Source organism: Ovis aries, chromosome 1 (genome assembly GCF_016772045.2).
Source record: "Ovis aries strain OAR_USU_Benz2616 breed Rambouillet chromosome 1, ARS-UI_Ramb_v3.0, whole genome shotgun sequence".
NCBI lineage: Eukaryota > Metazoa > Chordata > Mammalia > Artiodactyla > Bovidae > Ovis > Ovis aries.
In genome coordinates, this window is record NC_056054.1 from 8,371,803 (window position 1) to 8,398,325 (window position 26,523).

General features: G+C 49.1%; 1 protein-coding gene across 7 annotated transcripts; it reads left to right on the forward strand.

Annotated features, from left to right (window-relative positions):
- Nucleotides 1-233: 233 nt before the first annotated feature.
- ZSCAN20 (zinc finger and SCAN domain containing 20) lies at nt 234-22,342 on the forward strand. Of its 7 annotated transcripts, none has more exons than XM_042245131.2 (8): nt 234-342; nt 5,643-6,158; nt 8,575-8,740; nt 9,162-9,238; nt 9,517-9,601; nt 11,206-11,889; nt 14,566-14,994; nt 15,570-22,342. In XM_042245131.2, exons 1-8 carry the CDS (start codon nt 244-246, stop codon nt 16,826-16,828), a joined length of 3,315 nt encoding a protein of 1,104 aa, XP_042101065.2. In that variant the 5' UTR covers nt 234-243; the 3' UTR covers nt 16,829-22,342. The 7 variants fall into 7 exon arrangements, with proteins under 7 accessions (XP_042101065.2, XP_060255246.1, XP_060255241.1 ...); XM_060399263.1 differs by having other exon boundaries at nt 14,569-14,994; XM_060399258.1 differs by having other exon boundaries at nt 234-330.
- Nucleotides 22,343-26,523: the final 4,181 nt, after the last annotated feature.

The window sequence follows — 26,523 nt, forward strand, 5'->3', positions numbered from 1 at the left end:
TCCGGCTCTTGCTCCGAGCTTCAATAGACTCCGCCCCTTCGGCTTGAATGCCCGCCCCCTGGGCGGTGCCGTTATTCCAGAGCCTGTAGAAAGGACCGGGATCACAACAGGCCCCGCCTCCATGCGTAATAATCTCTTCCGCTGGTGCATCTATTGGCTGACGACACCTGCAAGACCGCGAGAGGAGGGGGCGGGGCCACACTCTGGCGCTCGCGCGGTTCCTTCTGGGAGTTGTAGTCACAGATGCGCCATTCTCGGGGTGGCGCTGTTCGGACTCCGCGTCCCAGCATTCCCTGCGCGAGCCCTGGAGCACTTCCGCCCTGTTGTGAAGTGGGTGTCTCGGTGGGTGAGTCCGGGTGGCTGGGCGGGGGCAGCTGAGACTCAAGGCTCTGGGCTGGAGGAGACTTAGGACGTGGTGGTTATCACAGGGGGTCGGGGAAAGGTGAGACGGGAGAAAGAAGCTTTTATGTGGGGTGGGGGGTGAGGGGCGGTCAGAGGATGAAGCGTCCGGAGATGGAAAGGGTCATGGAGGGGTCGGGGATAAGGAGGGAGGTAAGAAGGCCCTGGCAGTGAGGAGATTCTTAGAAAGCTCTGTAGGTGACGAGTCGGGAGAGGTTCTGAAGGTGGAAGGATCTAGAGACCTCATAGAGAAGAAGAGAGGGTTCTGGGGCCCTGGCAAGAAGTGAGGGAAAAGGGCCTGAGCTTGAAGCCTGACCTTAAAGATAGTGTTCGAGCCTCTACCTGTTCATCTAAATATTTGATACCCCCATACACTTTCTCTGATGGTCATGACCTCTGGAACCCAGAGGGTGGGGATGGCTCTTGTGCTCTGCGCTCAACCTGCACCGCTTTCCCTCTGCCTGATGGAAGTGAGTGTGCCAGCATCCTCTTTACCCAGGTGCCCTCTGATTCCCCTTGCGTTCTTCCACATCCAGGGATCTTCAGATCTTTCAATTTCCTGAATGTATCTTGAGTATTTCCTTGTCAGGGATTTTGTTGAAACCTACACTTTGTCACCGTCACAGGTTGGACAGACATGTTGTAGCTGCTGTGATCTGTTGAACCCACAAATCAGATTAGGCTTTCTGCTTAAAAACCTTCATTAACTCCCATCACCTATGGAATTAAGTCCAGATAATTTAGCCTGACGTTCAAGACCCTTCATGAACTCCCTTTCCATCCTAGTCTCCTTGCTGGCGTGGTTATCACCATATCTTGGGGAGGCTGTTTGATCTTCCACGGTTATACATGCTGCTCTCTCTGCTCAGAATACACATTCCCCCCAATCTCTGCTCAGAGACTCAGTCTTTTTTTTTTTTTTTTCCTAGAACCAAATCAAATGTTACTTTCTTCATTTAAGTCACCCCCTCACGCCAGCTCCCGCAGACCTCTTTTATTGCATTTACCGCATTTGGTAATAATTATCTGTGAGTTTTCTGTTGCTGTTGTTGCTTCCACTATACTGTGAGTATCTTCAGGACAGGAACAGTTTCTGCATCACCTCCATTTCCCCATTGTCCAGCCCAGAGTAGTAAGTACTTAATGTAAATCAAGCAAATCAGTAAATGCTTGATGAGTATGTGAATAAAGATTGTCCAGGGTGAGCACTGCTGTACCAGGCTTGAAGACTGCTGCTTCTGGTGAATTCCCAGGGGCTGTGCGCTTCAGTCTTCTGTCAGGGTTGTCTTTGCTGGCAGCTGATTCAGTGCCTGTGGGACTTTAAACCAGAGGCGGCAAATGCAAAGAATATGTGTTCCTTCTCCACCTCCTGTATCTGGCTGTCACAACTCATTGGTCACAGGACATGTTCACATGGGGTGCAGAGTCCTTAGCACAGTTGACTGTAGTTGGTGCTTTAAATGAAACCTGTTTGCTGTCCCTGGTTTAAGTCCTTACATGTAAGCTCGGGCTGCTCTAAGCAGTAGCCTGGACAATCAGCCAAGTGAGCTTATAGACTTCGGGAACTCCCAGTTTCTTTCTCTTTGGAGGTCACAGACTAGTCTTGACCTTTCCCAGGAGACTGGGGCACATCTTCTCTTGCAGCCCGCAATTCACTGGGATGACACCACTCCCCATGTCTGCATGCACACTCGGGGAGCTGGGATGCCTCCCTGCTCCCCTGGGTTTATAAAGGGAGCCTGGCTCTGATGACACATCCTTCATTGCTGAGGGACTCTGTACCCTTTTTAAATCTTCCTGGCTATTGGAAGAGATCATTTAGCTGAAAGGTGGCAGGGTAACAGCCCATGCTGAATGAAGCCTACCATCGCGCTCTAGTTAATCCTCATAGTGTTTGAAACAGTTTTGAGTTGGTTGCCAGCATTTAGGAATCCAGAGTTCTGGCTCCTCTGAGAAAAGCTGGAAGGCCTGTGAACACGGGGCCAGTTGTGTTCTGGTGCTCTGTAGCTGGCCGCAGCCCCTGCTCCATCCGTGTACTCATTCATTTGCATTGCCTGACCCCGTGCCATGTACATTTGCAGCCACTGGTTCTAGTCTTCCTGTCCTTTGCTATGCACCCTCTTACTAGGTGGGGAGCCTGGGGCACCTGATGAGTCTGGCTACTGCAGTCTGGCTAGGTGGCTGCCAAGGCCATGTGACCTACCCACATCACGCAGCTGGTAAAAGGCAGGAGTGGAGCTGGTACCCCGACCTGCTCACTCCTGTCTTCATGCTCTCTCCACTCTCCATACCATCTTCTCAGGGGTCTGGATAACTGGCTAAGCTGTGCAATGGTTAGGAGAAGTGACTGGAGAAAATGAACGTGGGCTCAGATCTCAACTCTGCCACTTGCTTGTTGTGGAACCTCACACAAATCTTCACAGAAGTTCAGTTCCTTATATGTAAATTGGGGATGTAGTGAAATCATACGTTACAAGGATAATTATATAGTAAAGTCAGCACAGAAGGTGAAAATCATAGTTAGCCAAAAATCACAGTCAACTTGAAAATCCTTTTTGGCAGGGAGCCATTTCGTAGCCAACATGCTGTCTCTCAGTAAGCTAATATCACAGCCAGGTTTTCTTGGTTGAATGTTAGATGAAAGAGTTAGCTTGTGTTTAGGGACCGCACTGTATGAAAGACACTCTGCTCACTGTCAGTGGAGAGGGAGGCTTGGGGCAGCTCAACCACCCTGGGGACCAGCAGTGTCATGAGGATCATCACCACGTGCTCTGGAATAGACACATAGTGAATGGAACTGGTTGCGTGATTTAAATTATGTCCTTTCATTCTCTTTCTGGTATTTGTAAGTGTGTAACTTACAGATCAGTATAAGGTAACTCAACATTAATGACCCTTCAGCTGCTTGCCTGGAAGATTCAGTGAGATCTTGAATGTAGAACACTTTGCACCAAGCCTGGCACCCCAAGGGCACTCATAAAATGGATGCTCTTTGAGGTCGCTGACCCCTGTGAGCCCCCGATATTTCTGGTAGTCTCAGGACTGAGGAGGGCCCGTGTCCATTTTCCCTCTGTTCACTCTGCAGGAAGGCTGCTTTCCTGACTGGATTGACCTCCCTCTGTGGCTAGGCTGCTCTTCATATCTAAGTTGCTGCTGCTGCTGCTAAGTCACTTGAGTTGTGTCCGACTCTGTGTGACCCCATAGACGGCCTCCCACCAGGCTCCCCCATCCCTGGGATTCCCCAGGCAAGAACACTGGAGTGGGTTGCCATTTCCTTCTCCAATGCATGAAAGTAAAAAGTGAAAGTGAAGTCGCTCAGCCATGTCCGACTCTTAGCGACCCCATGGACTGCAGCCTACCAGGCTCCTCTGTCCATGTGATTTTCCAGGCAAGAGTACTGGAGTGGGGTGCCACTGCCTTCTCCATGTCATATCTAAGAGAGTAGCAGATAAGAGAGTAGAAGAAAAATCTTTCAGATTTTGTTCAAAACTAACCTTTGCAACTTTCAAATCTTCCCAGAAGAAAAATAGGTATTATCAGACTCTGGGTCTGGTGGGACTACTAAGTGCCTGTTTTTGTTAATGTTTGCTCTGTGCAGGAGCGTATGCTTTGTTTGCTTATCAACTCTCTCTCTCAGTAGATAGTAACTTTGATGAAGGTGGAGACTGTCATAGTCACAGTTGGTGACTCAATATAGTGCGGGGTTTGTAGTGGGACTCTACATACGACTTAGTGAGTTAGGCTTCATGTGAGACAGTGATGCAAATACGTTTGGACTAGTGCATGTTTAAGGCTGTGGTTTAAAAAGAAATTTAGTGACTTCCGTGGCGGTCCGGTGGTTGGGACTTCGTCTTCCAATGCAGGGATTGTGAGTTCAGTCCCTGGTCAGGGAGCTGAGATCCCACATGCCTCACAACCAAAAAAAAAAAAAAAAAAAAAACCACCCAAAAAACAAAAACATAAAACAGGAACAATATAGTAACAAATTCAATAAAAGACTATAAAAATGGACCATATTAAAAAAAAACTTAAGAGAAATTTCATGAAAGGTTAATCCTCTAGCTCAATATAAATTATGTACCTTCCATGGCCCATTAGCTTTTTGGTGTACTTGATTTACCATTTTCATAAAAGGCAAAGCTTCCAGTGGTCCTATTTTTCAGATGCTAGGTTGGGCACTGTGGATACAGAAATGGGTAAGGTGCAGTAGTGGCCCTAGAAATACAGTCAGATGGGACTGTCAGACGTAAGAACAGGTAACTACAGTAGTGCCAGGTAACACCTGTGTTAGAAGTGCTTGCCAAGTGCTTTGGGAACCCAGGATGAGGGGAGTTGAGTATTGGAGAGCAGGGAAGGGGGCTGGGCATGACAAGAATGTGTCAAGAAACTCTTAACAGATGAGGGGACTTTGAGCTTGTAGCTGAAGGGCAAGCAGGAGGCTGCCAGGTGGCCATGAGTCCTCTTCCTAGCCACTCACTGTCTGTGTGGAAGGGCTGAGAGCGCCAAGTAGACCCAGCTTGGTAATGAATGGATGTGGAGGGTCTTGGAAAAAGATGATAACCATGTTTCTGGCATGGGTACCTTATTGAAAGATGGTGCCTTTGCTCGATAGAGAGTTCCAGAAGGGAACAGGTTTGCAGGGGAAAATGATGAATTTAGTTTTTGACTAAATTTGAGTTGGAGGTGCTTATGAGAGTCAGATGGAAATGCCTTGTAGGTGGTTGGACTTTGGGGTCTGGAGACAGGTCCTGGCTGGAGTTTTGGGAGTCATCAGTTTAGAGGTGGTGAAAAATGGCAAATGCGTGGGATGACCAAGGGGGAGTGTAGAGTGAGGGATTTTGCAAAGAGAACACCGAGAGAGGAAAGCTTATAGCCCAGGAAGAAAGACCTTACGGGGCGGGGGGGGGGGGGCGGTGACATTTGGAACCTAGCTGGAGGTGAGGCTGGACTTGGGACATGTGTGGTGGGAGGAGGGCTGGGCGGGGACCAAGCACGCCAGCCTGGATGCCCAGCTAAGACATTTAGGGTGTCCCAGAGGATTTTGTACTGTGTGGTCTTCCTCTGAGGTTGCTGGCTGCTGGTTTTGGGGGCAGACTGTGGGCTAACTTCCTGCTTTGGGAGAGGGCATCTCTTAGTAGCCCCGCCCCATGCAAAGCAGTGGAAGGTTTTGTGGAAGCGGGGAGTGGGGAAGCTGAGGCTCCTAATGCTCTTGTTCATACTGTCCCTCGTCTTTGTGCCTTCAGAGCAGGGGGAGCCTTTCCTCTCCCGAGGGCCCCTCGAGGACACACTACAGATGCAGGAAGACGCTGGACATGGAGAGCCCAGCTGAGGGGAGACGTCCAGGAGAGACCATGGCCGTAGCCTTAGAAGCCCGGGCCTCCCCGCAACAGGAGCCTGAAGAACTTGTGATTGTGAAGCTGGAGGAGGACTCCTGGACGCCAGTCTCGCAGCCCAAGAAGGACCGCGATCCCGTCCCCGGCCCCGAGGCTTCCCGCCAGCGCTTCAGGCAGTTCCAGTACAGGGAGGCGGCAGGGCCCCACGAGGCCTTCAGCCAGCTCTGGGCGCTCTGTTGTCACTGGCTGAGGCCGGAGATCCGCCTCAAAGAGCAGATCCTGGAGCTGCTGGTGCTGGAGCAGTTCCTGACCATCTTGCCCCGGGAGGTCCAGGCCTGGGTCCAGGCCCGCCATCCCGAGAACGGCGAGGAGGCGGTGGCCCTCGTGGAGGATTGGCACCGAGAGGCCCAGGCCATGGGGCAGCGGGTGAGTCAAAGAGCCTGCTCTCCAAGGAGCAGGCCTGGGAGGCAGTGGGGCTGCTACCAGGTGGATAATGGCCAAAACCACAGTAAAATGTTACCAGTCATCTGATGTGTACTGAACACTGCTATATCCTGGGCACTGTTCTGAGTGCTTTCCATGTATCTGCTTATTTCATCCTTCAGCAGTTAAAAGATGCCAGTACTGTTTATCCTAGTTTTACCCATGAGGAAAATGAAGAAAGGTCATTGGATCAAGGTCACTGGCCTCTAGAGAGGCAGGATTTGAATTCAGGCAGTCTGATTCCATACTCAGCATCTGTAACCATTGCTCTAAGCTGCCTCCCAGCACCATAGTCACAGTACATTAATTTGTATTGTGTTTTATACTTAGAATTGTTTTATACTTAGAATCCTTTTTAAGTATGTGATCTCTTTAGTTTACAGCAGGAATGTAGGTAGACAGAAATAGCATCATTGTCCTTATCTCATGGATTAAACAAGGCCTCCGAAGTCAAGGCTCACAAGGCTCAGTCAGTATGAACCAGAGCCTGAACCCAGGTCCTGAGGTTCCAAGTTGATTGTTTTTCCTACTATATAGCAGATGCCGTACCTCCAAACCACAGGCATTGAAATACCTCTGAGTCATGAGGCTCAAATGAAATATTAACTGACATTTATTGAGCATTCACTGGGCCTCAGACACTCTTCTAAGCGTCCTGTGTGTATTCCTTATCTAATCAACCCAGCTACCCAGTAAGGTGCCCCATAAGGTAGGTACTGCTGACATGGCCAGTTTCAAATAGTTCAACAGACTCAGGTAAGTAACCTGTCCAGATTTATAGAAAGGGTAGAGCTGAGATAAGGGATGTGAAAGTATTGTGGATTTAACATTCACAGTTTCAACAATTTACAAGAGATTCTGAAAGCCCATGAAAATAATTGATGATTTTACTACGACACAAATTTTGAATCCTGCTTCGAAGCTGCTGCTTGTAGCACAAGTGCTTCAGGCCACTGTGGCCTGAGCCAGCCAACCCAAACCTTCATCTCCAAGTAACCTTGCTGCGCCAGTTTTGTTTTTGTGCATCTTTCTGTTTTACAGCTAGGTTCATTCGTGTCGTGTGTTGGATTCCACACATAAGTGATACTGGGTGGTATATGTTTTCCCTTTCTGGCTTAGCTTCACTTAGTGTGATAATATCCGGGTGCATCCATGTTGCTGCAGATGGCATTCTTTTGTTCTTTTTTTTAGGACCGAGTAGGATTCCATTGCATCTATGACCCATATTTGATGAATTCTTAATTCACCCTTACCCCAGTCAATATTCTCCTGATTTTTTGCCTCCCCATAGGCACTTGAGTCTGCTGCTTTCTAAAATTATTGTTGGGTAATGGCACCCCACTCCAGGACTTTTGCCTGGAAAATCCCATGGACGGAGGACCCTGGTGGGCTGCAGTCCATGGGGTCGCTAAGAGTTGGACACGACTGAGCGACTTCTCTTTCACTTTTCACTTTCATGCATTGGAGAAGGAAATGGCAACCCACTCCAGTGTTCTTGCCTGGAGAATCCCAGGGACGGGGGAGCCTGGTGGGCTGCTGTGTATGGGGTCGCGCAGAGCCAGACACAACTGAAGTGACGCAGCAGCAGCAGCAGTCCCTAGTACTTCTGTGGATTATAAGATTGTAACTATAACAAAATTATTTTTATCTTGAACACAAAGTTACTATTTTCTTAAAACATTGACAAGCAGGTGTTTTCTGTCTAAAAATGTCACAAAACATTGGTGGGTCTCCTCATTGGGAATGGCTTTTGATGATCACAACCCATCCCAATATATTTGCTCAGAGATAAAATTCCTCTCTGTGAGAGTGTATTTGAGTTTTCAGATTGGCCAAAAGGTTTTTTGGAGTGAGTTTTTGGCAAACTCATTAATAAAGTTTGATAAAGGTGAATATTATCTTGGATAAAAAAAAAATAAGGGTCAAGGCATTGTATAATAATAGTTGCTATCTTTAATGTCAAAATGGGGAAAAAATAAAGAAACTCTGAAAGGCTGCAGAAAAACAGTGGTTACCTGTGGTGAGGAGTTGGGGAAGATACCGGACCGGTGGAATGGAAACAGGTGCAGTTTGGGGTATTTTCACTAATTATATCTCTGTGTGTTTTCTGTTTTTGAACCATGTGAGTGTTGAAAGTACCTATGGAAAAAGTTGAGCAGACAGTCCCACTTTGGTAGTATAAAATGCTCGATTGTTTACTGAAGTCAGTCTGATGACTTTGTCATACTTTAAGCCATCCTTTTTTTTTTTTTTTTAAAGAGCCTGTTAACGTCTGAACCACAGTTGTAACTGTAAAGAACATGCCCTACCCTACCAGTTATTGAACTTATGATTGGGAATTTTGGCCATCTCTGTGTAGGAACTGGAGCTGCATGCAGAAGATACAAGGTCCTTAAAGACAACGAAGGAATCTCAGGGCTGCGGGCCCGAGGGACAGTCCCAGAAGCAGTGGGTGAAGAACTCGTGTCCTGACCTTCCCAAGCATCTAGACACCAAGATGGTGCCACAGCCTTTGAAGGAGAGTGGTGAGTACCAAGAGTCAGGGAATATCAGAGAAGAGGGCTTAGGGGTGGGGGTAAGGTAGAATGCCTCAGGAGGGATGTGCAGAATTCAGTGCAAGGGATAGAATCGTGTCCAATGGACACCCTGTGAAGTAAGAAGATGAAACTCCCACTGGTGTTAGCAGGCCTCACTGTCACTGAGTCCTGTAGCAGGCTCAGGCTGGGCCTGAGGCAGTTTGGTGAGCGTAGGAGTTCAGGGCTGACATCTCTCCTGGGGCAGCTTAGCAGCCAGAAACTCAAAGGAAAGTGAAAGCAGGAATCCACATTAGCTACAGTGGAAGTCTCAGTGTGATCCAAGCAGGGCTTTAGGAAAGCCAGACCTGACAGCGAGGTGATTTTTTTGGGAACCAGAACTTGGGTTTCAGAGATGCTTTCTCCTTCTCAGCTGTCCTCACTCCCCGAGTCCCTGCTCTCCCAAAGACGGGGAGCATCGGAGATTGGGAGGTGACTGCAGAGTCTCAGGTAAGCTACCTTTTGCTCCTCCTTTCCCGTCATGATTCTCCTGTGCCCTGACCCCAGCTCCTCTCCTTTCTTTGTGGCCTGCCGTCGGGTGCAGGGTGCTAGTCCTCTGCCCCTCCTGCCCTGTGTATTGGGCCTCTTCTCTTGGGTCGAGCTGAGGTTGCTGACTGGCCTCACACAGGCTATTGCTGTGTCCATTATCCTTCCTGGGGCCTGGCGGGATTCCCAGGCTGTTTTCAAAGGTCGGTGACATTTGAGGTCCTCTGTTGTATGTTCCACAGGAAGCCCTGGGCCCCGACAGACACGCCGAGAAGGAATTCTGCATGGACCCCCCAGGAGACAACTGTGGGAACGCCTTGTCCCTGGGTAAGGAAATTGTGCTCTCTGGATGAGATATGGTTGGGTTTGGGTAGTCAGTTCCCAAGGCGCGTTTCCTCACTCCCTAAGGCTCTTAGCTCTGAGAAGTCTCTGGAATTTCAGACCCAACGAAAAGACATGCACTTTGTGGCCAGCATGGTGGCTGCAGGGAAAGGGTGTGGGGAGTGGATTTCTGGGCCGGCAGGCTGGCTGCCTGCCAAGAGCCTGCCTGCTCAGGGCTCATTATCCTCATATCCTCAGTACTCACCCTCATCCTGGGGCTGCGCCCAGCCTGCCAGCCCAGAAGAAACCCGACTGGGATGACCCAGAGAGATGGGATTGGGAGGGAGGTGGGAGGAAGGTTCAGGATGGGGAACACATGTACGCCCGTGGTGGATTCATGCTTTTTATTTTTTTAAGATAAAAAATTAAAAAGAAAAGAAGAAACCCAGTCTTTTCAGCATCAAACAGGGTCCATCTCTCATAGCAGAGTCAAGTGAACTAAGCCCAGGAGACTGATGCGTTTAAATCACAATGCCAAAGAAATACCATAGGGCTCAAAATCCTTGCAGCCCCTATGACCAGCACAGACCCTTTCTAATCCTTGCAGCCCCTATGACCAGCGCAGACCCTTTCTCTGTAGGCACGTCTTCACGGGAAATCAAGCCATAATGAACATTTCCCGGTAGAGTGTAAGATCAGTGAGAGGGGAGTGAGAAACGAGAGTGGAATCAGGTAGAGAGTTGGTGCCAAGTCTGACTCTGGGCAGTAAAGTGAGACACTCAGAGCTGATGGCTACTGCTGGGCAGCGTGTCCTTTTTACACATGATGAAAAGCATGCCTTTTTTTTTTTTTTTTACAGTGATTTCTGGGAAAAATAGTCTTCAAAGAACAACCTTTGGGAAATGCTGAACTAGATAATCCTTAAGCCTCTTTCACTCTAAACTCTTTCATCTGGTTTTCTTCAAATATTTATTTTAATTAAAGGCTTCCTATTTGTTGGGGTCAGGAGCTCTTGGGACACTTGTCCTTTAAATCTGGCTAAGTGTTTTGACATCCACGGTATTGGATGTCCAGAGGAGGGCGTGCTCCAGCCGCAGTACAGATTGGCTTGGCAACACCAACCAGCAGACCTGGGTGTTTTCTTTCTCTCTCCCTCACCAGCCTTTGTCTTAGCTTTGTGTTAAAGCTATTTTGTGTAGGTGCAAAAGGTAGGTGCCAGTGGCATTTGAGACCTCAAGTTTCTAGCTAAGAGAAACTCAAACCAGACACACATGTGCACACACAGCCTTCCTTCCAGCCATGAAGTTTATTTTGATTTGTCTTAATTTAGAGTATGTGCCCATCTGTGGACCAGTAACAGCCCCTCTTTTGTATGATGTATTTTATCACACCAACCAAAAAGCAAATAAACAAAGCAGGCAAGTCAGTATATTTCTGGGGAGGTTACCTCTAGTGACCTCTCCGTTTCCTTTCAGTCATTTTAAGGGAATAGCATGCAAATTTCTCATTAGTTTCTTGGAGTCAAATGATGTGTAAATGACTTTTTAGACAAAATGCTTTGCTTGACAGATCATTTCTACTTAATCATGGATCTTCTTCCTTTTGTATAGGAGTTCCGGTTTCAAAACCAACCATCATTGCCCAGCAAGAGCAGGGACCAGAGTTTTGGGGTCCAAGACTTGTAAATTCTGGAAAAAAGAACCCTGCAGATTACAGCTTGGATCCTGAGCAAACAGAACCAGCTCAGGCATTGGCCTGGAGGGACTGCAAGACCTGGGAAGAACGATGCCCGGTGCCCGTGGAGGATGTGAAAGTGTCAGGTGTGCACTGGAGCTACGAGGAGACCAAGACTTTCCTGGCGATTTTGAGTGAGTCTCCTTTTTCTGAAAAGCTCCGGACTTGTCACCAGAACCGCCAGGTGTACCGAGCCATTGCAGAACGGCTGAGGGCACGGGGCTTCCTACGGACGCTGGAGCAGTGTCGCTACAGGGTCAAAAACCTCCTGCGGAATTACCGGAAAGCCAAGAGCAGCCACCCACCGGGGACCTGCCCCTTCTATGAGGAATTGGAGGCCCTGGTCAGAGCTCGGACGGCCATCAGAGCCTCGGACGGCCCAGGAGAGACTATGGCTCTCCCGCAGCTAGGGGACAGTGACATGGAGGTGGATGAGCAGCAGGAAGGGGGCTGGGAGCCGGAGGAAACGACAGACGACTGTAATGGTGACCTGGCCACCAACGAGTCCATCCAGGGGCCCGGGATCCCAGGGGGCCCAGCTCTGCTCCAGAGTCGTATTGGTAAGAACTTTGGGGCTTAGTTGGATTCAGATTCCAACCCTTCTACCAACCAAACCTCTGCTGTAGTTCAGGACACAGACTGCCAGTCTGGATCAATGCTGCTGGAGCAAGGTCAACCTCAAGCTCTGATTCTCTCTCCTGTGGTCAGTTCTCCTTGTCTGAGTTTCCTTAGAGAAGCAAACACTTAAAAACTTTTTTTTTTTGGATACAGTTTTTAAAGGTTACTTTCCATTTACAGTTATTGCAAAACTGTTGGCTCTGTTACCCATGTTGTACAGCTCCTAAGAGTTTGAGCCTATCTTACAGCCAGTAGTTTGTGCCTCCTGCTTCTTACCCCTATATTGCCCCTTCCCCTCTCCACTGGGTAATTGCCAGTTTGTTCTCTATATCTGTGAGTTGGCTTTTTTTGTTATGGTCACTAGTCTATTGTATTTTTTAGATTCCACATGTTAGTGATATTACACAATATTTATCTTGCTCTGTCTGACTTATTTCACCTATCATAATGTCCTCCAAGTCCATCCACGTTGCTGCAAATGGCAAAGTTTTGTTCTTTTTTATGGCTGAGTAGTATTCTATTATATATAAATCTATATATATATACACACCACATCTTCTTTATCCGTTCATCTGTTGATGAACACTTAGGTCATTTCCATGCCTTCACAATTGTAAACAGTGTTGTTATGAACATTGGGGTGCACATATCTTTGCAAATTAGTGTTTTTCGTGTTTTGGTAAACACGCCCAGCAGTGGGATTGCTGAGTCACTTGGTAGCTCTATTTTTCGTTCTTTGAGACCCCTTCATGCTGTTTTCCACAGTGGCTGCATCAGTTTATTATTCCCACTAACAATGTACAAGGAGTCTCTTTTTTTCACATCCTCACCAACGTTTGTTATTTGTAGACGTTTTGATACCAGCCATTCTGACAGGTATGAGGTGATACCTCTTATTGCTTTGATTTGTGTTTCCCTGATGATGAGCAATATTTGAGTGTCTTTTCATGTGTTGGTCATCTGCATTTCTTCTTTAGAAGAATGCCTATCCAGCTCTTCTCTTGCTCTCTTATTTATCGTCTTTGGCTGCGCCAGGGCTTCCTTGCTGTGCCTGGGCCTTCTCTGGTTGTGGCATATGGGCTCTGTTCTAGCTGCGGTGTTCGGGCTTCTCATTGCAACGGCTCCTCTTGTCTCAGAGCACAAACTCTGGGTGCATGGGCTTTCGTAGCTGCAGCACACGGGCTCAGTAGTCTTCTACTCATTTTTTAACCTGAGATATTTGCTTTTATTGATGCATGAGGTGTTCATATATGTTGGATAGTAATCCTTCATTAGTCTTCCCTGGTGGCTCAGAGGTTAAAGCGTCTGCCTGGAATGTGGGAGACCTGGGTTCAATCCCTGGCTCGGGAAGATCCCCTGGGGAAGGAAATGGCAACCCACTCCAGTACTCTTGCCTGGAGAATTCCATGGACTGAGGAGCCTGGTAGGCTACAGTGCATGGAGTTGCAAAGAGTCGGACACGACTGAGCGACTTCACTACTAATCCCTTATTGATCATATTGTCTGCAGATATTTTCTCCCGTTCAGTGGGTTGTCTTTTCATTTTGTTGATGGTTTCCTTCACTGTGCAAAAAAGAAGCAAACCCTTAAAACCTTAAGGGACCTTAAAGAACTAATTCAGTGTTTCTCAGAGGGTATTAATAGTATGGGGATGATCATGTGTTAACATGAGTGAACTTTTTAATTTTATGTGCATGAACGCATCAGCCTGTGATTTCACAAGTAGTAAATTTAGGTAAAGAAGGATATTGAGTGAAGTATTTCACTGGTGTAGCAGAAATCATGACTGTGTATACTTGAACAGCATATGTTGAGAAAACACCCAGTCACTGCAAAAGTGGAAACCCAGAAGGCCAGGCTATGAAGTGTCATCTCTAAAGATACACAAGGACCAGAGCTCAGGGCTCCCGCCTCCACTCCTAGGTGGGTTTCCCTCCACCATGTCGCTTCCCTGGCCGCATCCTTTACCTGCAGAGGCACTGAAAATGGGTCACCTCCTTTTCCTTCTTCCACCAAAGAGGAAGGGGCATCCTCAGTCAGATTGTCTTACAACATTATCTGAAGGGATTCTCAGTTTGTTAAAAAGGAAATTTATAAAGCAAGTAGAGGACATGTATTGAATAGATGTGGAAATACAGAGAGTCTCCTGTATCTTGGTTATAGGCCTTTCCTTGATACAGTCAGCTGAAGCCAGGGGACTGGTCACCTGGTATAATATAGCTCCTTAAGTCCTCCCCTTCAGCCAAGACTCTTAAGTATTTATTATTTATTGATTTTTTACTTCTGGCCATGCCCCACGGCATGTGGGATCTTAGTTCCCTGACCAGGGATTGAACTTGCACCCCCTGCATTGGAAGTGTAGAGTCTTAACTACTGGACTGCCGGGGAAGTCCCAAGACACTTAAGTATTAATAGACTCTCTTAGGAGGAGGCGGGTGGGAAGCCCTGGCATAGCCTTTCGAGAAACAGGGGTTCACTGTTTGCTGGTGCCCTGGGCACCTGGGTAGTCTCCAGAGTGCCTGTGCTCTAGGTGTTCAGCAGAGCAAGTGACCCTGATCCCTGATGACCTAGGCAAATCTCATCAAGTCTCTCAATTCTGAACTCTTCACTCCTGACAGCAGGTGTGCACTGGGGCTACGAGGAGACCAAGGCCTTCCTGACCATTCTCAGTGAGTCCCCATTCTCTGAGAAGCTTCACACCTGTCACCAGAACAGCCAGGTGTACCGGGCCATTGCAGAGCGGCTGTGTGCACAGGGCTTCCTGAGGACCCTGGAGCAGTGTCGCTACAGATTCAAAAACCTCCTTCGAAGCTACCGAAAAGCCAAGAGCAGCCACCCACCTGGGACCTGCCCCTTCTATGAGGAGCTGGACTCGCTGATGAGGGCTAGGACTGCAGTTAGAGACATGGGGACCAGCAGGGAGGCAGCAGGTCTCCCTACTTCTGATCAGAGCAGTACCCAGGTTGTCAGCCAGGAGGCTTGGGACAAGATGGCAGGTGAAGATGTCATCAGACCTCCAACCCCAAGTCCTAAAACCTCAGACACTGGTAAGTTTTTGGTAATTAGATTGTCCACAAAATCTGCAAGTGCACGGAGACTGTGGGAGCCAGGCTCATTATCTTTTCTTTGAACTGAAAAAGAGAATGGAAATGAATAAGAAATGGATTTGTGTTTTCCTGAGATTATCCAGTCTCTGGCTTAGTGTAATTTCCCAGATGAAAAAAGCAGCTGGTCTAGAGTTTTACTTGGATCCATCTGGGCAGTTATAGAGTTCTTTCAATCTCATGTGACGCAGGCCAGACGGAATATACCAGGAGCAGGAGGTGTTCCTTGTTCAGCAGTGGAATAGGGTGGTTGGCTAAGGAGACTGATAGCTGGCTGCTTGGGCTGGGCTCAGTGGTTCCCTGGGTGGAGTTAACCACATCTCAGACTCTGTTCCTAAGCTTAACAAGTCAGAAATGCAGGTGTGCACCAAAACCTGATCAGTTTCATGTTGGTCACATTTATAAGACATGAGATGTAAGACACAAGTACAAATTCAGGTTAGCCAAATTCACAAGGTGCAAGATCCAGGTGTATAAATAGACAGTAACTAATGATTGGATTTCTATCCGTTCTCCAGGTTTTGAGATGAGGTGTGAGGATGAAGACCGGATTTCAGAGCAGGACCTTTTTGAAGATTTTCCCGGAGCCTTATCAAAATGCACTGCTGGGGATGATTGCTACCCTCACGACTGGGGGGAAGACAGTGAAAATGAAAATGAAAGTAAAGGACAGTGGGGAGATCCATCCCACGAGCAGTGGGAAGAGTGTTCTTCTGAAGAGGACTTGGAAAAGCTCATCGACCACCAGGGCCTGTACCTCGCAGAGAAGCCCTACAAGTGTGATATGTGCGTGAAAACCTTCAGCCGGAATTCACAGTTAACCACCCACCAGCGGATACACACAGGTGAGAAGCCCTACAAATGCCTCGAGTGCGGGAAAAGCTTTAGTGACCGCTCCAACTTCAACACCCATCAGAGAATCCACACTGGAGAGAAGCCCTACGAATGCCTTGAATGTGGGAAAAGCTTCAGCGACCTCTCCAATCTTATCGCCCACCAGAGAATGCACACGAAAGTAAAGCCCTATAAATGTGAAGAATGTTGGGAAAGCTTTACTCAGAGCTCAGACCTTCTGAAACATCAGGGAATCCACTTGGGAGGAAATCCTGACCACTGTCGTGAGCCTGGGGAAAACTCTGGCCAGAGCCCATCTTTCAGTACTCACTGGAGGAACTCCACCGAGGGGACAAATCCTGAACAACCTCACAGTGCCAGTAAGAATGCGAATTCTCCTGGACCACAAAGCACCCATGCAGGGGAAAAACTGTATCAGTGTTCTGAATGTGGAAGAAGTTTCTCTAAAAGCTCTGCCCTCATCAGTCACCAAAGAATCCATACAGGAGAGAAACCATATGAGTGTGCTGAGTGTGGGAAAAGCTTCAGTAAGAGCTCCACGCTGGCCAACCACCAGCGGACCCACACTGGGGAGAAGCCGCACGAGTGCATGGACTGTGGGAAATGTTTTGGGGAGCGTTCCAAGCTCATCACACACCAGAGGGTGCACACGGGAGAGAAGCCCTACAAATGCCTCGAGTGTGGAAAGTTCTTCCGTGACCGCTCCAACCTCATTACCCACCAGAGGATCCACACGGGAGAAAAGCCTTACAAGTGCAGAGAGTGTGGGAAATGCTTCAACCAGAGCTCCAGTCTCATTATTCACCAGCGAATCCACACCGGGGAGAAACCCTACAAGTGTACAGAGTGTGGCAAAGATTTCAACAACAGCTCCCACTTCAGTGCCCACCGGAGAACCCATGCAGGAGGGAAGGCGTCATAGGAAACACTGCCCCCCACAGCAAAAGAGAGAGAAACCTATATTGAAATCTTCCAAGATCCTAAGATGTATGCTAGAATTTTTAAGCTTGGTGTGTGCCCAGGGAGGTTATCATGATACCATCGAGGTAATTTGGATGTGAATTACAAACACTTAGGATCCAGATTTGAAGGCACTTTCTTTTAAGTATAATGTGTTTTTCTCCTGCAGAAAAAATCCCTACATAATCCTCAGGGTGTCCTTACATTCGCTGTCATGTGAGAGCTTTATCAGTCTTGGAGCAAGACTGGTAACTGAGGGGATTAGAGGTAAACTGGTGGCCCTGAGCAGTGATTCGAGACCTTCCCGTGCCTTCACACCGTCCCTGGGTACACATGCCTCATCGGTGTACATTGGCAAATTCTCACCCATGGCAGTTTTCCCCTGGGGCATAACAACCTGGGAGAATTTTGAGACCTTCCAGTGAGAGGGGACATAATTGAGAATCAGTGACCTAGAGCAGGGGGTGAGCTTATCAAAGGGTAGGAACAACTGTGACATCATTCCTAGATCATAATTACTAGTAGCAAAAAAGTAGCCAGTGTTTCCTGAGCTTTTCAGTAGGCTCTGAGCTAAGCACTTTATATACATCTTCTCATCTACTCACAGCAGCCCCAGGAGGTACTAATATTTCTCTCATTTCCCGGAAGAGAAGAGTGACTTGCTTGGGTCACACATCTGAAAATGGCAGAGACAGGATTCGGCCACATCTGCCTCTGGGGCCTAAGGTGCTCTCACTGCTACACCGAGTCCCCTTTCCCGTCGGGGCGGGTAACTCAGGTGCCAAAGCACTTTGTAGACCACGTTTTCAGTTAAAATGCCCTACACATTCAATTTTTAACAAATATGGACATAGAGAATCCTAACCAATCGAAGGACTGGGGATGTTCAGAACTGGCAATGTGCTTTGAGCAAGGCTGAGCTCTTCTTGAAGCACTTGATAAGACTTTCCATCTTCACAGTGATATGGGTGAGAGATGGAGGTGAGTTGAAATTGGGAAAAGTAATATAGTCAAAGGGACGTCTCTTCCACTGAGATACTGTTTGGGGTAAGGAAATGGGGTTTTTAAGAACTTCCCTTTTTCTCAGGAGATCAGCCCTGCTTCCCATTAGACTTGGCTCGATTGTAGGTTAAACCATAAGAAACCTGGGCTTCCTGGACAGTGCTTTCTCACCCCTATGTGTTTGCCCCCTGGCTCCCTCCTTCTTGGCATGGAAGAAGCTTTGTGGCAAGGCTGAGGCAGAGGAGAGTAACAGGCGTCAGTGGGTGTGGAGCACCGTGGAGGGACTTTGGAAACTTGATTCCAGGCTCGTGGTGCATTTTCACTCTGAGCCACCTCATCCCAGGCCTGCGCGGTGCTTTCTAAATGTTGCCCTTAAAGAGCTGCCTCCCACAGCAGCAGGCTCCGTCAGAAAGCTTCACACAGGATGGTTTTTAGTTCTCAGCACTTTGACCTCCAGGCTTTCTCCTTAGGAGGGTTTTTAAATGTTAGCCAAGGACTATGGTTTGCAAAGGATTTTGAGGGAGGTTCCTTCTCCTAACACCCACCTATTGATACTTTGCTGCCGCGTATACTCTGGCTGTTCATGAACCTGGGAAATGCTGTTAAGTTAGATGGTAGATGTGAGGGACCCTCGGAGAATGGAATTCTGTTCACGTGTGAGGCAGTCAGGGAGACGCTGATCATTCCTTAGCCCCTTTCTCAGCTTCCCAAGAACCAGCTCACCTCAGTCACTACCTGTCCCCCTCTTCCTGGCTTACCTTTCCTGCCTCACCTTACCTCTGAGGAGCAGGGCCCATGGGTGAGCCCTGGCTTTGAACCGGCAGATGTCAGTAGCTGCAACAATAAGATGATGGGTAAGATGCCCCCTGAGCCAAGAGAGGGGATCCTGGAGGAGGGGCAGGGACGTCCAGGGAGAGGCCTGGTGGCATGAACTAGCATGGCTTCAGGTGGGGTGGGACCATAGCTTCTTAGGTACTATTGAGGCTTCAAACGGGAGATGGGAAGTGGTAGGAGCTCCGGTTGGAGGGATGCAGGGGGCAGGGTCATGGAGGACCTCGTGGCTGCGTGGAGCTGGGACACCAGGCTGAGGGTGCCTGGTCAGATGTGCATTGTTGAAACCTAATAGCTGGACGGAGCCTGGACGTGCTACAGACTGTTGGAACACTATCGCGATATTCCAGTTAGAAGTGAGGCGCTAAGCTAGAGCCGTGGTGATGTTGAAGAGGAGGGGGTTGGATTTGAGAGGTTCCGCAGGCAGAGTTGAGGGCAGCAGTGGAAAGCTAGAATGCGTGGGTGACTGTGGAGCCTGCCCTTGTTCAGGATGGACCACAGGAGGAGGTGCAGACAGGGCAGAAGAGCAGAAGGTTAAATTGGGACATTTAAACTTGTACCTAAGGGACACCCAAGGTACACCCAATACACAGCAGGTCTGAAGCTAGGGGGAGGTTAGGACTGGAGAGTTACCTGTGTGTGCGGGAGGTTACATTCTTGTTCAAGTCAGAGAAATGCTGCGTGCAGACAGAACTTCAAGAGCACTGTGTGTGGAGGAAGATGCCCCTCAAAGGAGGTCTAGACCCCTCCCCAGCCCTACCACCTCGCAAGCTCCAGCCGCCTTGCAAACGCTGCCTCAGTTGCTGCTGACACCTGAATCAATGTGGTTCTGAATTTTCTGGAACCTTCCCTGTGGAAGCCAGGCTGAGCTCTGTAGAAGTGAGATGGTAGCCCTCTCCCCCTCGTCCCCCTGTTCTTGGAAGCATACTGGTGTCTCATGTTCTCAGGAGTGTTTTGATGTTCGTGACCTGTGGCTCGTCTCTGAACTGTAGCTGTGAAACGGGAGGGCAGTGTGGGCTGGGAGAGAACGTGGCCCAGGGAGACCGCCTCTCCTTGTCCCTGACTCTGCCTCTGGAAGAAGTTCTCACTGGGGTGGCTCCCATATTTGGGGCCCACCCCATGCCTCTTCCAGGGTGCCTAGCAACCTCCAGCAGGTCTTGGCTGCTCATAGAAACCAACAGCTGGTTTGATACACCCTGAGCCTTGTAGCCTCAAATCTGCTCTTGGGGAAGTAGATTGACTCTGAGGAATGGGCGGTTTATCAGCCTGCATGACTGCAGGTCAGACCCTGGTCCTGGGAAGTGGAAGCGGTGACTGCCTCCCTGGGACAGTGTCTCCTGTGAGCTGCATCTCCTAACTTGATTTCCGTGCCCTCCACCCCAGGAAGGGCGTTGGCTCCTCAGAGGTGACTGAAAGGCACCACTTAGACATTCGTTCCACAGACCCCCCTGCTCAGCAGACAGCTTTCTTACAGCCTGAAGGAGTGTAAAGCGACTTGGGTCCTCCTGTGCTGGAGAATGTAGCAGCAGGGACCCCTGGGTCCCTGGGTTCTCCCTGCCTGGTCCTGTTCTGGGGCCCACAGTGCAGATGGCTCTCCACTTCAGGCTGCAGAAAAGACTTGCTTTTTAGTCAGTCTGTGGAGAAGAGTAATGCCTTTTGTGACCACAAGGTTTTGAAGTATTAATGCAGTGGCATCTGGAAGGGGTATGGGTGGCAGACGGTCCCGTCCAGGCTGCCTTGGGTCTCTAGCCCAGCACTGGGGCCCAGGCCTGCGTCTCCATTCACTCTATTCCACCTATGTGGAATTCCACTGTGTAAATACTAACTCTCGGGTTGCTTGGTGACCAGCCCTCCTTGAGTCGACTCCTGGGCCCCTGAGGCCCATGTCCACCCACTGCTGCCTTTTCTGGCCTGTTGGTCCACCGTTCAGCATGGGCGATCACATGCACACTCGGGCTCACAGTAAGCTGCCTCTGTCCACCGCCAGCGAGGTGTGCACATCCAGAGGCACGCTGTCCCTTTTAAGGGCATTTTCCAGTTGGGCTGTGTCTGCCCAGCGGCCTGGGAAGTCTTTCTCTGAACAGGCTCAGAATGAATCAAGTGGAACATCCCCTGACCTCAATTTTGAGCCCATCCTCCCCTCTGGACATGCCTTCGCCTCCCCCTCTTAGCAGCAGGTGCCCGTCTTATGCCTCTGCTGCCATCTGTCACAAGTGGTTAGTGCCGCCTGTAGTGGGAGGTTAGGAAGGCTTTGCCGGTGAGATTGGGTTCGGGTTGGGCCTTGAGATCTTCTGCCCATGGCTGCTTCTCTGCACACTCCCAGCATCGGTATTAACTCCAGCTTACCTTTAGCACCATTTCCTCTCCCTCTGGTTTCAGGCGAGTCTGGAATTACCTCCAAATGTGGTTTTCAGGGGCTCGGGTTTCTCATCTCTCTGGGGCTTCCCCCAGCCCACCCTGAGTCTGGATGAAGACCTCAGTGCCCCCTGGAGCCTCACTCCCCAGATCCCAGTTAGGAACCCTAGTGACCCCCGCCTGCGCCGCCGGTGGCGGGGGAGAGGGCAGAGAGCATGAGAGCCCCTGTTCTCAGCTGAGCTTAGGCTCCCACTTATCAAGCTGAGAACTGCTTTGTTCTAGGAGCCCTTTGGTTAATTCAAGGGCAGAATCCAGTTACACCATTTTATGTGAATTCACTGGAATAGCGATCCACCTAGATGTCGATTTTCTCATCGAGCCATGGCTAGTGGTCCTCTTTGCACGTGAAGATGCTTCTGATCCTTGAACTTCTTTCTAAAGTCATGTTTATTTTGCACATTTTCATTGTAGGAAAATACTTCATAATCTGGCCATCCAGAGGGTAAGGGCCATGGGAGGGAAGGTGAAGAAAATCAGTCTGCCTCTAGGCTGGTTCTGGGCCAGCAGTAGGAGACCATCTGAGCTCCAGCAAGAGAGTTGCTGCGGGCAGAGGTGGATGGAGCTGTGGTCACCGACCTCTTGAGAGTCTGGGGCTCAGGGAGCCCTCCTTTGGTGCAGGGTGACCAGTATGTGCCTGGTGTCACACCCAGTGTGACAAAGGAGGAAGGGCTCCTCTCCTTCCTCCTGCACAGGACACGGCTTGGCTTTAGTGCTTTGGGGAATTCGTAGACCAGAGTAACTTCTTTGTGTTTAGAGGCGGCGGAGACCAGCAGGAGTTGGGTCATGGGGGTGCCCTGGAGAGGGTGGTGAGAAGCTCTGAAGGCAGGGGCCCAGGTTGGAGCACCCTCCATGGACAGCACCCAGAAAGGGCTGTTTCAGGATCACATGCAAAGTCCCCAACTCAACCCCACTCCTAAAGCTGCCTGGACATAGAGGGAGGAGGTGAGGCGACCTGAGCTGAAGGTCACGCTAAACCCATCTGGTATCCTCGGGGGAAGGGCAAACACTCGTTATCTCAGGGACCTTTCGTGAACAACGAATTTCTTAGACATCTGTGTGACTGTAGCATTAAAATGGGATACATTTTGACCGCTAGGAGGCTCAGAGATTAAGGTCCAAATCTAAAGACAGAACATGCTCTTTCAATTTTCCATTTGCTACAATATTGTAAAGTAATTGGCCTCCAATTACAATAAATAAATTAAAAAAATTTCCATTTGTGCATCAAGCCCTGCTTTCATTTTATTTGACTTTGTTTTCTCGATCCTTCATTATTTTCTTCTTGTTACATACATCTCTTAAAATTAGTCAAATCCTATTTTAGGATGAAGTGACCCAATAAATTAATAAATTATGTTAACTGAACCATGAAACATAAAAAAAAAAAAACTCGTCTTGGGTTCTTCTGGCATCTTCCTGGCTACATCAAAAGGATGGAGCAAAGGAGGAGAGGGGAAAGCCAATGAGCTCATCAGCGGGGATTGGGGCCTGAGAGCTCACATTCATCTTCCTTTCACTGTTCACTGTGGCTCTTCGGACGTGAGTGGCTGTAGCCACCCAGGAGTCGCTGCCTTTTGTCCGTAACAGATGGCTCCTTGGTCTGCTGGTCTTCACACGTCTACTTTGCTATGTCCTCCGGCGTGTCTGTGCTGGGGAATCTGATGTATTGGGGACCTAAATAATAACAAGGTTGATGAAGGATAAGAAGAAAGGAAGATGTTCCCATAGGGCTGAATCTTACCTGACTCCTCTATGTGTTTCTGAGCTCAGGACCAGAGCTGACACGCTCCACACTTGAGAAGGAAGGGAGAGCTGGAGGGTCTTTCCAGGGATTCTTCCCCCTTCTTCCTCCACCCACTCCCTTCCTGGTCACATTCAGAAGGCGTAGCTCAAGGTTGGGGATTCCTCTATAAACGTTTACTCTTTCGTCCTGGTTGGATGGGGTATAGGCAATGCTTTGCCTTTTGGACTCTGTTATCCGTGAATTCTGATTGTGAATTAGAGATTGGGGAGGAGTGATAGCTCAGAGTTGGACACGACTTGGATCAGAATCCACAGGAAACCGTTTCTTCCTACAGGAGTCGGAATCTCAAGTGTGGGTTTAGTAGTGGCTGGAATGCACTGATGTTCTGTACATCTTGGGACAAAGATGAGATCTGGGAGGACGTGAGTCATGATCTCCCTGGAGGAGAAGGTCCAGCTCTTATTTATATGTTTTCACAGAACTTCTTTGAGCAGTTGCTCAAACAGTGGCCAGAGACACAAGGCCGGGTTTCCTGGAGGCAGGACAGAGACTGCAGACACTCCTCCTCATTCCCTTGCTGTTTGCAGCGCCTCGAGGTCAGTTACAAATGTCAGGGTCCCTAAGGCTGACCAGCCAGGTCCCTAAGGCTGTCCCTAAGGGACAGGAACTCTATCTATCTTGACCCCTGGCCAGGGTCAGCACGACGGAGAACGTAATACCTGAAGAGAAACCCTACCCGAGGGAATGCCTGTGGACTGGGCTGGCCCTCTGTGGGCCCAACGTCTACAGGCTGCTGGGTGCTCCTGTTGCCCGAAGGTCTGGGCTGGACTGGGAATCTGACTGGCAGGGCACCTCATCTCCAGTTAGACAATAGGCATCACCAAGTGAGGTCTGGGCATCCTTGGGGTTGAGGTCTGAAGAGCGGGCGTGTTGGATCTGATGGTTGTTTACAGGGCTCAGAGAGCTCAAGGTCAAACGCAGGACTGAGAGCAGAGAGGGAGCAAATGGGGAAGAATGCTGAGTACCTGGGGAGGGCAGAGAGACAGAAAGGGACAAGGAGCGAAGGGGCAGGCAGGGGAGGAAGCAGCCAAGATCGGGGAGAGGAAGGGTAAGAGTAGAAATGGGGGTTGGGTGGCCCGTGAGTGAGGGGGCAGGCAGAGCTGAAGAGGGGGGAGCAGGAGTTAGAGCAGGTGGAGGGGGAAGGAAGTGGGGAAACAGGAGGCAGCTTCTTCATGGTTCCCAAGTTAGAAATGGAGGGCTGGGCTGCTTGGGTCAATAAGCTGTATCCTTCCCATGTTTCATCCTCCTGTGATCCAGACTCCATGGTAACTGAGATCAAGCGTTCTTGTCTGCACTGTCCGCTATGGTAGCCACAAGCTAGCTACACGTGCTGTTGAGTCCTCCAAACGTGGCTAGTCTGAACTGAGATGGACTGGGATGTGTAGTATATACACCAGATTTGGAGTCCTTATATGAAAAAAATTAAAACTATCAGTAATTCTTATTTTGGTTACATCTTGATAATAGTTAGGATATACTGGGTTAAATAAAATATATTATTAAAGTTAATTTCACCTGTTTCTTTTTGCTTTTATAATAATATGGCTACTAGAAAAATTGAAAATGCTCACACAGCTTGCATTATATTTCCCTTTTTTTTTCCATTCTGTTGTTGGACATTTATTTCCAGATTTTGGCTACTATGGCTTACACTGTAAACATTCTTACATGTCTTTTTGTGGACATAAGCCTATCATTTCTACTGGGGGTATATTCAACAGTGAAACTGCTGGATCATAAATATACTAACAGCTTTAGTAAATCCTGCCCGTTAGTTTTCCAAAATGCTTGTTCCAATTTATACTTCTATCATTACAGTGTGGACACCCCACTTTGTCCATGTCTTCACCAGTACTTGACATTGTGGTGTTTTTAAAAAAAGTTTAAGTCATTTTTGTGGGGGTTTGAATGGCATCTCATCCTGTGCAGGGTTTTTTTTTCTTGGTGGCTGGCCACTTGCCTTGCAATATCTCAGTTCTGCAACCAGGGGTCAAATTCATGCCCTAGCAGTGAAAGCACCATGTCCTAACCACTGGACTATCAGGGAAGTCCCTCATGGTGGTTTTCTTAAAAAAAAAATTTTTTTTTTAATTGGAGCATAATTGATTTACAATATTGTGTTGGTTTCTGCCATCTATCAACATGAATTGCCCTAGGTATGTTCCCTCCTTCTTGAACCTCCTTCCCACCTTCCACCCCATCCCACCCCTCTAAGGTGGCATGGTTATAGGCCCTTTGAACTGGAAAAGAACCCTGAAAGCTTCATCTGATAGGTGAGGAGATTAAATCCCCGAGGCTCGTTCACGGTCGCCAGGCGAATGCAGCAGCCCTTGGACCAGGAGCCGGGTCCCCTGATCCCTGTCACTGCGGGGCCTTCTCCATAAGGTCAGGCTGGTCAGACACAGCCAGGCCTGCGCACAGGCCCAAGTCGTCCCCAGGTGTCACGTGAGAAGCATGCACGGCATACCTGTTGCCTGCCGCCCACCCCCCCGCCAGCCCCCATCGACCTCTTTTACAAGCCCAGGGCCTTAACTGGCCCCCTTATTCCTCTAGTCAGGAAGGTCACTGGATGACGGACTGTATGCCCTGGCTGAAAGCAAGCCTGACCTCCTCAGTGTGTTGTCACTGAGCACAGCTGAGTCCAGGAACCAGGGATTCTGAAGCTGGAATCGTTTGAAGGAGAGACGTCAAAGTCACAGTTTTAGTCTACGTGTCACATCTCAGGCTGCAGAATCTTTTGAGTTCATCCCATTGAAACCTACTCATGTGAAGAGTTCAAGGGAAGTTATGCCCATTTTCCAGGTAAGGAAACTAAGGCTTAGAATGGGAACTTGACCAGAAGTCTCTGATCCAATGAATAAAGATCAAGACTAGATCTGTTTCAAGCAGACTTCCTGACCCTGCCTTAGTGCAGCCAACAGCCAGGTGGCTGGAGTTCAGAGGACTGCACTGCTGGATGCCTTTCCCGTGCTCTTGGTCCTAGTGAGGATAAAGACTCTTGGGACTTCCAGTAGGGACTTTCCAATGTTGATTGGCTCTTGGTCTCTGCCAGATTCTAGGATGTGGAGGGTAGATTTCACTGACTACCAAAGACGCACAGGCAGAGTGCTCATCCTGTCTGGCCTGTAGACTGAGTTGAAGCCAAAGGCCACGCAATGCTGCCCATCCTAGAGCGCCGACTAACCTGACTTGGTTCTCTTGCTCTTCAGCCTCTGCTGTGCGGGCTTCCAAGGGGGCTACTGCTCCGCACCTGCTCCTGGACTTCCTCTTGCTGTCCACGGAATAAGAAATAACCATAGCTGAATCTCTGAGACTGAAGTGCTGGGGTCAGGACCGTCTGTCCTAGCCCACCTCACATCGCTGATTCTATTGACCAACCTCTCATATGCCCTGGGCGGCTGCTGCTTCCTTGAGTGGGCCTCTTCAGACTCCTGCCCTCGCCCGATCCTGTCCATCTAGTCCTTTAGAAATCCTGCTCCGCACTGGCCTAGAGCCTCCATCTCTTCACCTAACCCTTGCTGCACCGCTGACCTTGTGGAAGCCTGCCTTTCATGGAGGACTCTGCCTCCGCAGCCCTTCAGACAGGCTGCTCACCTGCTCGCAGC

Coding starts and splice junctions, on each gene's coding strand:
- ZSCAN20 (XM_042245131.2), top strand. CDS start 244: ATGCGCCATTCTCGGGGTGGCGCTGTTCGGACTCCGCGTCCCAGCATT. Junction 6,159..8,574: donor CCCAGGCCATGGGGCAGCGG/GTGAGTCAAAGA, acceptor ATCTCTGTGTAG/GAACTGGAGCTGCATGCAGA. Junction 8,741..9,161: donor ACAGCCTTTGAAGGAGAGTG/GTGAGTACCAAG, acceptor TCTCCTTCTCAG/CTGTCCTCACTCCCCGAGTC.